General features: G+C 42.7%; 1 protein-coding gene across 13 annotated transcripts in view; it reads left to right on the top strand.

Annotated features, from left to right (window-relative positions):
- TLK2 (tousled like kinase 2) overlaps positions 1 to 14,327 on the top strand; it is a 42,710-nt gene that overhangs the window by 11,774 nt on the left and 16,609 nt on the right. For 6 of the 13 annotated variants that reach the window (XM_061475933.1, XM_061475932.1, XM_061475936.1 and 3 more), the window contains 8 exons: positions 1,976 to 2,045; positions 3,067 to 3,110; positions 4,131 to 4,226; positions 6,878 to 7,045; positions 7,608 to 7,703; positions 10,499 to 10,591; positions 11,919 to 12,029; positions 13,380 to 13,516. In XM_061475933.1, coding sequence (XP_061331917.1) covers positions 1,976 to 2,045; positions 3,067 to 3,110; positions 4,131 to 4,226; positions 6,878 to 7,045; positions 7,608 to 7,703; positions 10,499 to 10,591; positions 11,919 to 12,029; positions 13,380 to 13,516 — 815 coding nt within the window. The remainder of the gene's footprint in view (positions 1 to 1,975; positions 2,046 to 3,066; positions 3,111 to 4,130; positions 4,227 to 6,877; positions 7,046 to 7,607; positions 7,704 to 10,498; positions 10,592 to 11,918; positions 12,030 to 13,379; positions 13,517 to 14,327) is intronic. The other 7 variants (XM_061475939.1, XM_061475941.1, XM_061475945.1 and 4 more) reach the window with 4 other exon arrangements.

Genomic DNA, 14,327 nt, shown 5'->3' with positions numbered 1-14,327 from the left:
TCTGCAAGTGTGGGGAGGTGAAAATTTATGCTTTGTCTCTGTTTAATCTCACTGCTTGAGGATTAACTGCTTTGAAACGCTTGCTAAAGCAGCAAAGTCAATTGTAGAGTTACACTTTTACTTCGCAATTCCACATTAATAAAGCAAAATCTCAACTCCAAATGCATTTAAAGAACTTTCTGCATAGTTATCAGGTAAGTTTGGGATCATATTTCCCTCTATCACATGGCAGTACTGGTATGAGGTGTCTGGTGAAGCTAAGTCTTTTGAGAATGCAGTATGTTAAACTCCTTGCAAGTAAGTATAGTTAATAGTGGAAAACTGAGTATTTGTTCTTCTTTTACTTGGGTTTTTTATGCATGTCTGTGGAGTGATTTGAACTGACCGAGCTGACATAATCAAATCTCCCATTCCTTGTTTTTTCAGGCTGTAAGAGATAATTTTGTGTGTAATTTTTTGTTATGTAAGTACTTGAATGGAAAACACAACTTAAAATGAATCTCATTAATATGCTCACAGCTCCATGGAGGCTGTAATGGAGCCTGTGGTGTTAAGAGTCACGCCAACGCTGTTCAGGAGATGCTCTTCACTACGCAGTGAGGAGGCTATGTCACCTCCTTTTACACATACAGGAGCTAGTACAGCAAGTCTCTAGATAGCTGTGGAGTTTTTAGTCCCCTCATTCTTGCAGACATGATGGCCACCTTTGAACAGCCCCTTCATCCTCTTACCAAAGCAGTGACCTGTCACTGACTGCCCAGCTGCTAACATGGAGCTGTAGATGTCCAGCAGCCAGGTTGAGCTTCTGGCTGTGTCAGCTTTATCCTTTTTATCCTACTAAAGGAGGTAGATTGATCTTTCTGCTTCCTGTGTGCAAGTCTTTTGGCAGAGATCTTTAAACAGGGTACTTTAGACTTTGGTTTCCAAAGAGCATGAAAGTTAGGTTTACCACAAACTTTCTGGCCATAGTTTTCCCTCCCCCAGAGCTGTGTTTTGCACATTGTGGTTTTCTTCCTGCCCCCAGGCTATAGTTTAGTGGTAGCTGCAGTGATTGTAAAGCATACAGCTCAGAAATGATTAGGGACCCTTTGGGATAAGAGATGTTTTTATAATGACGTTGGTGATGGAAATGACAAGATAATCTGTCTTTCCAAAAACCTCAGTGGGCTGCTTCTAGTGCAGCGCTTCCTAATGGTTTCAGCAGGTTTGGCCACGTAAGTGACCCTGGTGATGGGGAAAGCACCATGGCAGGGTCTCCTCCACTCTCACATGTGCTATCTATTGTGCATAAATAAATCACTGTCCACTGGTAAGCTGCTCCTTGCGTCTCTGGTTGCTCACAGAAATGGCAGATGCAGCTGACCCTTGACTTTCATGGGAGCAGATGAGGAATAAACCAAAGGCCAGGTGAATTGCAGCTTTCTCCTGGTTTGGGGAGATGTGCCTTATTGCGTGTATGGTTGCTGTTGTGCACCAGTGACAGGGTAGTTTTTGTAACTGTCTGCAAAGGGCCTTGGAAAGAAGCATTGGCTGTAATGAATTGCACCAGTAGACTGTTGAGTAGCCACTGGACTGCAAATTTGGATGTCTATACTCAGACCTCCTTGTTGTACTCAAACTCTTCTTGTACCAGTACTATGATCACTCTGAAATAGTTTACACAGGCTTTTTGTAAGTCTTCGAACAAAGTGTTTGAAGTAACTAGACAGTAGAGGCTGGTTTGCTGCAGCTGAAATAGAGAGAAACCTGATTAACCTCACTGCTAACCATGTTCTCTCCCTTCTGCAGCACATATATCAGAAGGTAGCAGCTGTTTGAGAGCGGTTGTTTCTTTAAGTACCAGCAATAGAAATAAAGGCACCAGAGAGATGAAATGGCCACGGGGGAGATGGAGCAGATGATTGTGTTTTGGCATTTTTTTCTGTAAGTCTTGGAATAACTGCAGAAATGTTAATTTTGAAGTATTGTTTAACAGACTCCTGAGAAAAAACAGAATGACCAGCGGAATAGGAAAAGGAAAGCAGAAGCCTATGAGACCAGTCAAGGTAATTCGCCCTCCTGACCCTGCCGTAGGAGTTCGCAATGGTTGGTAATCTGTGCACAGTCAGTGTCCAAGGAAACGAATGGCTCTTCTCAAGGGTGTGTCAGGCAGCTTGTTATAAACTACGCTATGATGGTGTAGTTTTCTTCTGGGAGCCTTGTTATCCTCCTTGGCAGGAAAGGAAATATGCAGCTTATTTGCACAAACTCTTGCATTTTCATGGACAGACTGCCCAAAGGCTTGATATGGCTTCTCTGAAGTGTTGGTTTGGTCCCATGTCGCTGCATATACAACAGCCAGACTTAAATACAGGCTTTCTGCCTTGCTTTCTGAGATGTATGCCTGCCTTGGTAGAGTTAAGTCCTCGCCACAACAAATAGAGAACAAACTGTGCTCAAGTTATAAAGCAGACAGTGCTGCCTTGGAGTACTAGGAAGAACCCAGTGTGTCCAAGTTCAGGTTTTCTAGCAAATAGGCAGATTTCTATTTCTTTTACTCTTCATCAAGAAAGTAACAAGGATTGGGTTGACAAAACTGCTTTGATAATATTATAATAAGGGAAAAGATCTAAGTTTTAATGAGTTGGTATTAAACCACCACTAATGAACTCTCTAGCTCTTATAGGAGTCTTTGTGAGAGATCTAATATGCAGTAATGTGCCTGATGGCACATGGAAGTGGTGGAAAGTGTCCTTTGCCCTGTCCTTATCTAGAATGAAAGTCTGGAGAACCTACACAACTTTCAATGCCCCTTTAGTGTTTCCTAAGTGCTTTAGCAAAGTGCAAATGCTGTTTGATTGGATTTGACATGGTTGGAATTGGGAGTTAATTGAATTGTCAGCTGTAGACCCTCCCAACAACAGAACAAGAGCTGTAACCTTTTGCAGTCTTTTGTTGTGCAGAAGCTTTTGTTGTGGAAGGTGTTGCCCCTTTCTACAGGGAAAGGAGTGTCAAAACATAGGAGTAGTTTTAACATGGCATCTTACTATTACAACTCTTATTTTCATCCTTTGTTTTTCCTTTTAGGAAAAGGCACCCCTAGGGGACATAAAATTAGTGATTATTTTGAGGTAAGCATCTTTACATTATCAGATATCTGGTGACTTCTGTTACTGATCTGTCACTGGAGTTATTGATTGATGATGTTGACCTGATGTGCTCAAGTGTGATTAGATCCGAGGACATGAGATTTCTGGGAGCTGATTTTTCAAACAGTTGATAAAGCAATTTTTGAACAGAGGAGCCACAAAAATACAGAGATTGAGATTGATTTCCACTGAACTTGGATCTGGGATGAGGATATCTCAGAGTATCCAAACCTATTCTGATAAGTGTCCAGTACTGCAAAAGAACCTGCCTGCAAAATCCTGATTCAAGTAGGAAGTTGTTGACAGGGTTCCCTCTCCAGAAAGGCTTGCCATGGGATGCTGGTACCACCTGGGAGGTGGAGACCCTCCCAGACCAGTGATGAACATCCTGAAAAACACTGTTCTTCTTTGATTGTGCAATTTCTGAAGCTTTTCTGGGTCTGCACAACCTAAAACTCATAAATTTGTTCTTTATTTTACTGACTCTTCAGAAATCAAGTACTTATTGGTGTTTACTGCTTTCCTGGCTATAGTTGTAAGTTTGGTGCACAGTGTGGTGCAGGAACATAAGGATTTCTGTACTAACTAGACCAGCTGCCCACCTGCTTACTTGTCCTGCCTTTAGTGGTGACTGGCACTGCTGCTTCACTGGGGTGTACAGTTCTTACCACTCCTGTGGTGCACAGTTAGAAACAGGGAATGGGATTCATAATTGTATACAGTAAATAATAGATCTGTAGCCAAGTGTGCAGGTTTATATCTTTTTGTGTTAAAAATGTACTCGCTGCACATATGGATGTTTGTCTGAAGTACTTTTGCTATTAGTTTTGAAAACAGTGCATGAAATGTGAAGGTTTTCCTATTAGCTCCTATGCAGTTTTAATGAGTCCCTAGAGCCTATAAGGCTTCATTTTTAAGATCAATTCATCTGTCTCTGTTAAATTTGCTTCAATATAGTATCTCTGTGTAATTACTGATGATCAAACCTGTTCCTTTGGCCAGTTTGCTGGGGGAAGTGGCCCTGGAACCAGCCCTGGTAGAAGCGTGCCTCCTGTCGCCAGGTCATCACCGCAGCATTCCTTATCCAACCCCTTGCCGGTAAGCGTCTCCCTGGGGACAGAGCTGGTGCCTTGGCACTGACTGGGTTGGTGGCTGTGCTTCAGACGGGTAATAAAGGTTCTGAACAGAAAAGAAGTGTCTCTGAAACTGGATTCTGGCAGCAAAGCCAGATGTCTGAGACGCTGTAACAGTGGCTAGTCCAGTTGTAACTGATATGAATAACTCGGCTTAGAGCGTGCAAGATGAATGTTTTTAGCATGCAGATAGATCACTGTCATTACTGAAAGGTGGAACACACATATTAGTTATCTTGTTTTCCATTGTAGCTCATGAGCTTCTTCATAGAGTAGAGAGGATGTTGTATGTTTGTATGGCACTAGTACGATCATACTCTGATCTAGATTGGACCTTTTGGGTATACGGAAAATTGTGCCTACCGTAATTTCATTGGCAAGGTCTTTTTACTTCTGTTTATGCACATGCGGCTCATAAGGAGCATTAGCAAAAGCTTGTAAAGAAATGTGTGTACATGCACATCTGTTGCTGTGTTTTGTTACATAATCCCCTTTTGCTGTCACAGCATTTCTGCAAGGTCTGAATGTGGAGGGAGAACCAGGAGTTTTAAGGCACTTTAGCACAGAGTAGCTAAAGACATTGCTTTCGGCTAGCAAAGCAATATTCAGAAGCTCTGGTGTCTGAGCTCTAGTTTTGACCATTGCCTGGGCCCCTCTTTAATTCTCAGGATTTGAGTGTCCCAAACCCACAGAGCAGTGTGGGAAAGGTTGGTATTCCAAAACCCAAATGCAGTCTTTCCTGATGACACTGTTCTGCAGAGACCTTTGCACAGCTCATGAATTTGTGCTGAACTAAACCCCAACACTGGATGCTCTGCTCAGAATTCAGTGTGTTGCTAGATTTTTGGAAGCTTTGTAGTGCTGCTTTAAGGGAGAGCTTCATGTATGCTTCTCGGTACTTATTATGTGTTTAAAAATGGAAATAGACCTCATTAATTGAATGGCCTTTCCTCCTATCTTGTATTAATTCACTAATACATCTCTCGAAAGAGAACTTAATGAAAGAAATACCATCTCTGGATGTTGCAGATGTGTGAGGCGTTAGGGACAGTGCTCTATTCCAGCAGATAAGATACCCTCCAGGTGTTCATCATGGGACAGGTAGATTCTTCCTCTGGTGTCCTACACTGTGTATGTATTGAGTAGGTAAAAGGTTGAGCAGAGTATTTCTCATGTGGTGAACACTGATGTTGCAGTTAGTTTCAGCTAGGGCAGGTCATGTCTCTCCTTATACAGATGCTCTTTGTGTTTCTTATCTTCTGTTCTTTACTCTCGCAGCTGACCCTGTAATATTTGCTTATTCATAAGGAACTATTATGTGCATTTTCAAGATCCTCGTCTTACAAACTGAATAGAAACGGTTAAGCCCCTCAAAAGAGGAGGATGAGAGAAAGTTGGAGAAGATTGAGTATCTTACCCATTACAGGTGGCAGTATGGTTTAGGAAGAGAGCAGAGTGTTAAAATGTCTTTCCCAAACCTCCTCCAAACCTGTGAGTTAATCTGTGCGGGACTGGAAATTGCCTGCAATCAGAACTTGCAGAGGAATTGTAATGGCTTCAGGATGTTACTTCTTGTCTTCAAATCTCTTGACTGCTTTGAATTGCCTTGCTTCTCCTTTGATCAGAAGAATGATCTGCAGGTCTTCAGACTCTTGCAAGGTCGCTCTCATATACAAACATTCTTTTTGGGGCAGAAAGCACACTCTTGACATTTGAAATGCTAGGCAGAAAATATGCTTCAGGTTACACTTTAGGTTGTTAAGGAAAAACTGAAGCCTGACCTGACTGTTTGCTTTCGATGTGGCATATGCCTGGCCCAGAGTTACAGCTTGGAAGGACTTTGATAGTACTGAGTTTTAGCAGTGATGGGCTGGCTTTTAAAGCAAGGGCAATGAGGTCTGAGTGCTGTAATCAGTGTAGCTCAGATGATTCTTCTTCTTACTGAACCTGGTTCCTGTATCAGTTGAAAAATGAGTCTGCTGCAGGAGAAAGGAGCTGGCCTTTAAGAGATACAGTGCATCCTTAAAAGATTTTTAGTGCTTTGGTTATCTTACAGGAGATTGGTCCCAGCTATAATGACAGAAATGAGCTTGCTGTGACACCTGGGCCCTGAACATGGTTACGTTGCTGACTTTTAGCAGTTCTGACTCAGTTTACTTCACTGGAACGAACCTATGGTGACATTGGCTGCTCTAAAATGAGTCCTTAAAAAGCATCCCCTAGTGTAATTTTGAATGCATTGACCAAAATCCCAATGCAGTAAGGTTGTTTGATCTACAACCTAGTTTGCTCCATTGGCTCTGAAACCCATGTATCTGCAAAGGAAGAAGGGGTGTTAACTGACAAGGAATTCTGTCCTTTGTGTTCATTTGTTCCTTTTGTTTTTTTCTTGTTATTCTTCATCATCTTTTTGATGTCTGCCATTGGAACAATCACTCCAAGGAGTTGTGTTTTGAGTTATCAGATCCTCACCACGCTGCCTGCCCATTCCTGAGCTGCTGCTTCGCTGACAACAGTTTTGGCAGAGTCAGAGAATTGGTTTTGGTTTGTTTCTTTTTTAAAGAGGAAAGGGGGCCAAAAAAAGAGTTCATTGTATTTTTCTTGCCTGTGTTACAGCGGCGAGTGGAGCAGCCGCTCTATGGGGTAGACGGCAGCACAGCAAAGGAACCGCAGGAGGAACACTCTGCTCTGCCAACGCTGATGTCGGTGATGCTGGCGAAGCAGCGGCTAGAGAATGAGCAGCTGGCACAGAGGGGAGGTGGCCTCTGTTTTACTTTTGTCTCGGTGAGCAGCTCTGAAAAGATTGGAATCCTGAGGGATGTTTCTAGTTAAGGGATGGGGAACTTGCAGCTTTTTCTGCTCAAAGGCAGTAGTTCAAGTGCAGCCTGGTATGTTGATGGCCACCATCATCTGGTAAGTTCCTCTTCTTTGAGAAGAGTTCTAGGTCCCAGGCTTTGCTTGGTTAATAAATGAGTTTTAACTTAACTCAAGCTCTTATGTAGATCAAAATAATAGCATCTGAGAGGCTAATCTGATAGATGCAACAAAGCGAAAGAATGAAGTATTGTCTTGCTGTGAGAAGTGTTTGTTTTGGCCTTGCTTAATCTCAGCTGACATGAATTACATTAGGCTTTTAAAAGCTTTGTCTTTTAGCAGGTTGGGCCAGGCTTCCTGAGAAACTGACTCTTGTTTTACTGAACTAAATCTCTTGAGCATTCTTAAATCTTAGCATGAAAGTATGGTACCCAGGCCAGGCTGCACCTCCTGTGTAAAGAGAAGTGTATCTGCATGGGCACTAGTGGTCATGCTGAGGAGCATATAACAATACACTAACTTTCTTTTACAGGCCCAGCAAGGCAGCCCATCTTCTACCGGATCAGGGAACACTGAGCATTCCTGCACTTCCCAAAAACAGATTTCCATCCAGCACAAACAGTCACAGGTATAGCTCACTAGATGATACAGCTCTTGGATATGAGATTGGAGCTTCACGCATTTGTGTTCCACACCAAAGGGTACTACTTGTAGTAAATATAATGTTTCCAGTGAAAACAGTAGTCCCAACTGAGGTTGTAACTACTGATTGAAGTAAATCACTCTGAACTTTGTTCCTGATTCTGTAGAGGATGTTTTCAGTTGCTGCTACTGGAATTGGCCCAATCTGTTACTAAGGTTTCTCTGTATCAATATGGTGGGCAATTCTTCAGCCATGTGTGAATGTGCTCAGGAGAGGAACACCTTAGCCCTGGGTGTTTCAGTTCTGGTGTATCCTGAATGTTCTTCCTCTCTCTGCAAGTGAAGATGTAAAGGAAACCTGAGTGATAGTCGTGAATGCACCTGTTCAAGCACTGGGTGCATCCATGCTGCTTATAGTACAAAATCCACACTCTAGCTGGAAGTTCTTTGACCTCTGTAAAGTACACCCATGGAATAGATTCTCTTGTCAAGCTGGAGCATGATGTGTTCCTGTCTGTGCTTCTTAGCAACTTCACTGACCTGGAGTCAAGATGAGCAGTAGCTCTTTTGACTGTACTGCTGTCTTTTTGGTGCCTTTTTGATTCTTCTTGTGATTTGATGTCAATATTTGCTTTTAGCTCTGTCATCTTCTGTTGCTTCTAAGGATGTTCAGCTTTATCTGCAATGCACCTTGCTTATTTCTTCTCCAAGTCTGCTTTTAATCTTCTGTAGATTTTCATCTGATTTCTCTGTGACTGACCCTTCCCTTGAGTGAGTTTAAACCATCAGTTCTGTGTCAATCATTTGCTCACACCAGCCTGTGTCAGGGATGATTTTATTGCTGGGGGAAGTTCATTCTCCATTTCCCCAGCAGGTGGTACAAGCTCTTTGTGCATGAAGGACAGCAATTCTGCTTCTGGGGATACCTCCTAGCTTAAGTCTCTGAGCTCTGCTGTAGTCATGAGGGTCGCATTTGTCATCTCTGTTGTTGTCTGTGAAGATTCCTGTTTCTTGCTGCTGCATGGAGAATTCTTGTGTGAGAATGACACCATAACTCAAGAAACTGCCAAAGGTGCCTTTCAATCTTTGCTGTCCCAATACTCATGCTTAGCATAGTGGTCCCACCTGAAGTGAGCAAGATGATTTTATTCTCTCATGTACTAAAGATGCTCACAAGGTCCGTGTTCTTTGAAAAGGGTGAGGTATTATCTGAGCATGCTTTCTGCCAATGCTCGGCTTCATCATATTCTGCAGAAGTTTAGATGTCGCATACATGTAAGGCAAAGAATACAGGAAGATGCTTGGCTGCATGATGAGGACATGCATATATTGTTTTTCCTTTCCAAATCTGTTTCTAATTGATAGGATTAAGAAAAGTAATCTTCAGTGATTCCCAGTTAGACTCATTTCTGGCAATGAGAGGAACAAGTCAGCATGAGCATGGTTTCAGTCAGTACTGTGGCCCTCCAGCGCTGTGGGGCAAGGGGAGCTGTGATGAAGTCATGCCTTAGAGTGAACATCCTGAAGCATGGCTTCATCTGACACAGCACAAGCACATCTGGGCATTTGGCAAATGACATAAATCACTAAAGAAACTCTCTGCTGCTTGGTTGAGGGTGTGTAGAATAGGTTCTCAACAGCCAGCCTTCTCATTGCCTTTTGTCACACATGCTTTCTGCAGGCTGTCATGAATCAAAAACCAAGTTAAGGCTCAAGTGAGGTAACCTGCCCAGGCCTTCTCTTTGTCTTTTGGGATTTAGGCTCACCTTGCTTGATGTGCAATGCTGGCAGGTTTTGCTCTTTCCCATATTGGGCATATGTAGAGAAACAATGGTCAGCCAAGTTTGTCTTTCTTCATGGGGTTAGCTTCCAGGCAAGCCTAACATCTGGGGAACAGTTCCATAGCAGCTCCATAGGTAAGCCTGTGCTAACCCTTCTCAGAACCAGGGTAGCTGCTTGCTAGTCATAAATGTGACATCTGTGCAGTCATGGAGAGATCCTGTGTGTTGACTTGGCTGGTTTAGCTGCTATGTTCATGTGCATGCTGACTTCTTACACTTTGCTTCCCCACCCATTAATGCGAGTGCTGAGTTTGAAATACTCCTTCTGCTAGAGAATACAGTACATGTCTTTTGTCTTCTGTTCCTGGGTATAACTTTCACTTCATTGGCAAAGGTATTTGAGATGTACTGCAGCCCATAAAGCTTTCCAAATAGGTTTCACTCAAGAATTATGATGCTCCTGTCCCTTGTGGGCACTAATACATCAGTTTGTCAGAAACAAAGGCTTAATATTCTTGCTGTCAATCTGTTACAGTATTTCAATATGAAGACCTGTGTTTTGTGTCAAGATCTCCTTAGAGCCCCCAGGTCTTGTCTTCTGTCTAGCAAGTGGTTGTCTCTGCCCCTGAAAGATCTCATATATTTAATATTCCAGCTGTGGGGTTTTTGAAGCCTTTTTCCTGTACAAGCACTGCAGGAAAGGACAGTGACTGTCAGAGACCACCAAGGGGTGGGCAGAGCTCAATTATGAAGACAAAATTTGCAGGACATGGTGTATTGTGGCCCTTTACCTGTTACCAGTTTGTGTTCTGGTATTACCATGCAATAAGAAAATGAAGAATGGAGAAAGTTCTTCCCTGACTACTAGGATGCAGGGGATCAGTTCCTTCTTCTTAGACCTAACTGTTGAGATCAGATGGGGTTACAATGCAATATTACATGCTGACTATCTGATATACTTGTTTTCCTTAAATGTCTGTCGTGATTTTTTTCCCTACAGTCTGACCTCACAATGGAAAAAATATCTGCACTAGAAAACAGTAAGAACTCTGACTTGGAGAAGAAGGAGGGGAGGATAGATGACTTATTAAGAGTAAGTATTTCAAGTGGGACAGCTCTTCGAAAAGCTGATATTTAAAGATACCTAGAATGCACGTGCAAGCTCGGCTGCAGAGCAGGACTTTGTATAGGATTTGTAGAACCAGCTCTCACAAGGTAAAACAAAGAGAGTCAGCTCCACAATCAGCAAGAGAATTGTGTGGCTTGTGGCGACTCTGGACCTGTTTGAATCCACAGGGACTGTGGCTGTGCAGTGAAGTTGTAGCTCAAGTGTTAGTGCCTCAGCAGTGTTACACACTTGTGTTTTGCAGACTAACCTAAAATGTTTCTCTGCAGAATTATTCCCCTCTTCTAAGTACTTAGGAGCTGACTCTGCTTTTTGTTGAGCAGCATGTTCAGTAGCCTCTCAATAGACTGAGAAGTTGTATTCTGAAATGCCCATTCATGGGAGTCAGTGACACGTATACAGATAAGGAGAACATCTCTTGGTCAAACAGAAAGAATAAAGCTCCTCTTAACCCATTAGTATTCTTCAATAAAACATAAAACCCTTTAAATCAAGGATCTTGTCTTAATGGAGGAGTTCTAATTGATTTAGCTTTCATCAGCTGGAGAGGCATCTCCTGTGTAGTGTTGCAGAGGATTGGAAAACACATTAAATGGAGAAGAGGGGGAAGGAAGGAGCTCTTGTGTTAGTGTGTATCTGGTCTCAGCACCTGAAAGAGCTGAGACAAACCTGTACAGACACCCTTTGCTGTTTAATCAGCAACCAGATTGACTATTGGTTGGAAGGGGGATGGTTAAATTTGCCTTCTTAGTGAAAACAGTTGCACATAAAATCCTGCTGTACACTGTGGTGGTGTTAAAAACAGCAGCTGTTGCTGGGAGCAATCTGTATACTGGGGTTGAGGGATAGTAACTCAAACATGAATTTAATTGAAAGTACAAAGGGAGTTACCCCATCCTTTTCCTCTGCCAGTATTGTGGCAAAAGAACGAGGATAGATCAGGGGTGACTCAGCTGTTTTGAGACTTGGGAGCTGTGGCAAGGTCTTAAATGTTTAAAAACCATAAAAATTAAACACCTTTTGCTTGTGTTTAGTCTCTCTGTACTTTAGTTCCTTCTGTGTAAACCAGGATGATGGCACTTCCCTGTTCTAGAGGGCTCTTAAGATTTGGATGGGTTAAAGACTGAAGAGCTTGGCTTGGATGTTTTGCTAAGGAACCTAGTTGTTTTTTACCCTGCTGGTTTGCTTACTTTAATCCCTAGAGCTAACTGGAGAAACCTCTTCCTAAGCAATGCTTAGTTTGGCTCTTTGAGTGGTTTAAAGTCAAAGGCTTTTCTTCTCTGTTCACTTTTAGGCCAACTGTGATTTGAGACGACAGATAGATGAACAGCAGAAGATGCTGGAGAAGTATAAGGAGCGGTTGAATAGATGTGTAACGATGAGCAAGAAGCTGCTTATAGAAAAGGTGAGCAGGGGACTTGCCACATCTCTGCAGTCACGGTGCCCTTGAAAACTTCTCTCTTCTTTTTAGCAGTGAAAACCTGTTCCTGTTGTTTTGGTGTCTTGAATTACTTCTTTGCAAATAGGGATGTCATTAAGACTGAAATGGTTCAGAATGCTTTGGTTTGGTTACTTTTCACAATCTCTGGGAGTGATCTCCCTAGCTGAAGTGAAATAGTCTGAGCTGTGGTTGCAGCAGCATTATTTGATTTGGAAACTCATACACCTGAAAAGCAAAGTTGTCCAGCTCTGGCAGTGCCAAAGCAGTATCCCATTGTGCAGTGAAATTGCCAGATACGCTCTGTGACGTGGTCAAGTGATTTAGACCTTTCCTTCTTCCAAACAGCAGAGTTGGAGATCGTTGCTTTGTGTAACGTGCGAACAACACATTAAAGACACTGGGGAAAGTGCCAGGCTGCTCTTTACTAGTGTCCAGCCTGCTTTGGTGTTGAGAGATTTCCAGATTTCCTGAAGGTTAAACAATGTGGGGTTTGATTGCTCTTTCACCTGCAGGCCAATTACATCAATTGTTTGTGGGCACTGGATGGGCAAACCTACCAGGGTGCTGGCCAGTACATACAGTCTGTTTGAGCTGATTTTGTCACAGAGCTGATTGTTCTTGGCTGACTCCCCTTTCTGGGAGGATTTGTAACTGTGGGCTAGGTGTTAGGAACATCTGGCTTTCACATAGGTGGTCTAGAGCTTTGTGAGGAGTGAGGAGCTTTGCTGCTTCATCTTTAATTCTAACTGAGTGAAACTTTGCTCCTCTCATCTTGGGCCTTGGAAATTTCCTTTTACTTAACCAGAAACACTCTGAGACAGACACCATCACCAGTTCTGATGCATTGGTGACCTAACTGAGGTGGTGTCACATTTGGGTGTGGTGTCAGTCTGGGATTGAGCTGGCTGATCACTGTATCTTCCTCTTAATGGTGCTTCAAGGTGCATTTTTGTCCCCCATCTCTCGTTTGAGTGAGTAAGGGGCTGATCAGAACCACACTTGGAGTCTGACTAAACTACTGGTACAAAGAGATAGTTTTAATCCTATTGCTAGACTGATTTCAGGTTATCATAGAATGGGTGAGCTGCTCAAGTAGTTATGGGGAAATAAAAATGAGGCTGAAATGTCAGAAAGGAGGCAAACAAATGCTTGTCAAACCAGTGTGAAGCAAGCAGTGATTTTCAGCTGGGTTTCAGGTAAGCAGTACTGAAACAATAGAAAGTGGGAAGAATTGGCAGTGATTTAAAGCACACCACAGCTCTTAGTTGCTGATTTATGGCTTCTGTTTTTACATGTGTTTTGTTCTGTTTTCAGTCAAAACAGGAGAAGATGGCCTGCAGAGATAAGAGCATGCAGGATCGATTGAGGCTAGGTCACTTCACCACGGTGCGGCACGGGGCGTCTTTCACCGAGCAGTGGACAGATGGCTATGCCTTCCAGAACCTCATCAAGTGAGGACAGCAGACTTGTCTTTGACTTTAGAGGCATAGACAGAAAAGCTAAGCAGTTGTGTGTGATGTCTTGCATGTCAAAATGTGAGAATGGTGTGACTGATGCATGAAAGGATCAGATAGGAACACAGCTACTGACAATGGGGAGTGTTTTGGCATTGAAGTGAGAAATGTGTTTCCACTTAAACCTTCAGAGGCTTGGCCTGGAATCAGATGGTTTGAGCTGGCCTTTGGGTTGGAAAGGAATAGGCTGCCCCGTTGGGTATTCTCAGTGCACTTACCTGGCTGTGCAGTGCTTAGGGCACAGGAGTGGACTAAATACTCACATATATTGTGAGTCAATCAATTTGATTTGCATACTTGCATGCATTAGTCAATGAAAGCTAATTAGCTTTTCTCTTTTTTTAAGTAGAAAGTAGAAAAGCTTAAAAGAGAAAATCCAAGCTACTAAACTTCTTTTGCCTCCTGGTAACAGTGATCAAAGGGGCTGCAGAAACCTGGAAATGAAGATCAGAGACCCTTTTATGCAGGATGTTAATGGAAATACCCACTCAATTCCCACCTGGCCTAGACCTTTAAGTAGGACTTGGCAAATTAATTGCATTAGAGAGAGCTATGTGTGATCCTTTAAAATCATATCACTTTTCCAGAGTCTGATAGGGAGGTGCAGCTCTTGTTAGGTGCAGATTAAGGACTTCATAATTCTTCCTTAGGTTGTGCTGTAAGACATGGAAGAAATACTTCTGGCATATTTACCTGCAGTCTCAGTCTCTTTAAAAAGTGCATTAAGTATGTAAATGCTCAAGTCATT

The sequence above is a fragment of the Pezoporus flaviventris genome, unplaced genomic scaffold (assembly GCF_033815535.1).
Source record: "Pezoporus flaviventris isolate CSIRO_AGI_PZ_B2104156 unplaced genomic scaffold, CSIRO_AGI_Pfla_v1 ptg000091l, whole genome shotgun sequence".
Lineage (NCBI taxonomy): Eukaryota > Metazoa > Chordata > Aves > Psittaciformes > Psittacidae > Pezoporus > Pezoporus flaviventris.
This window is presented reverse-complemented; position numbering and strand designations above follow the sequence as displayed.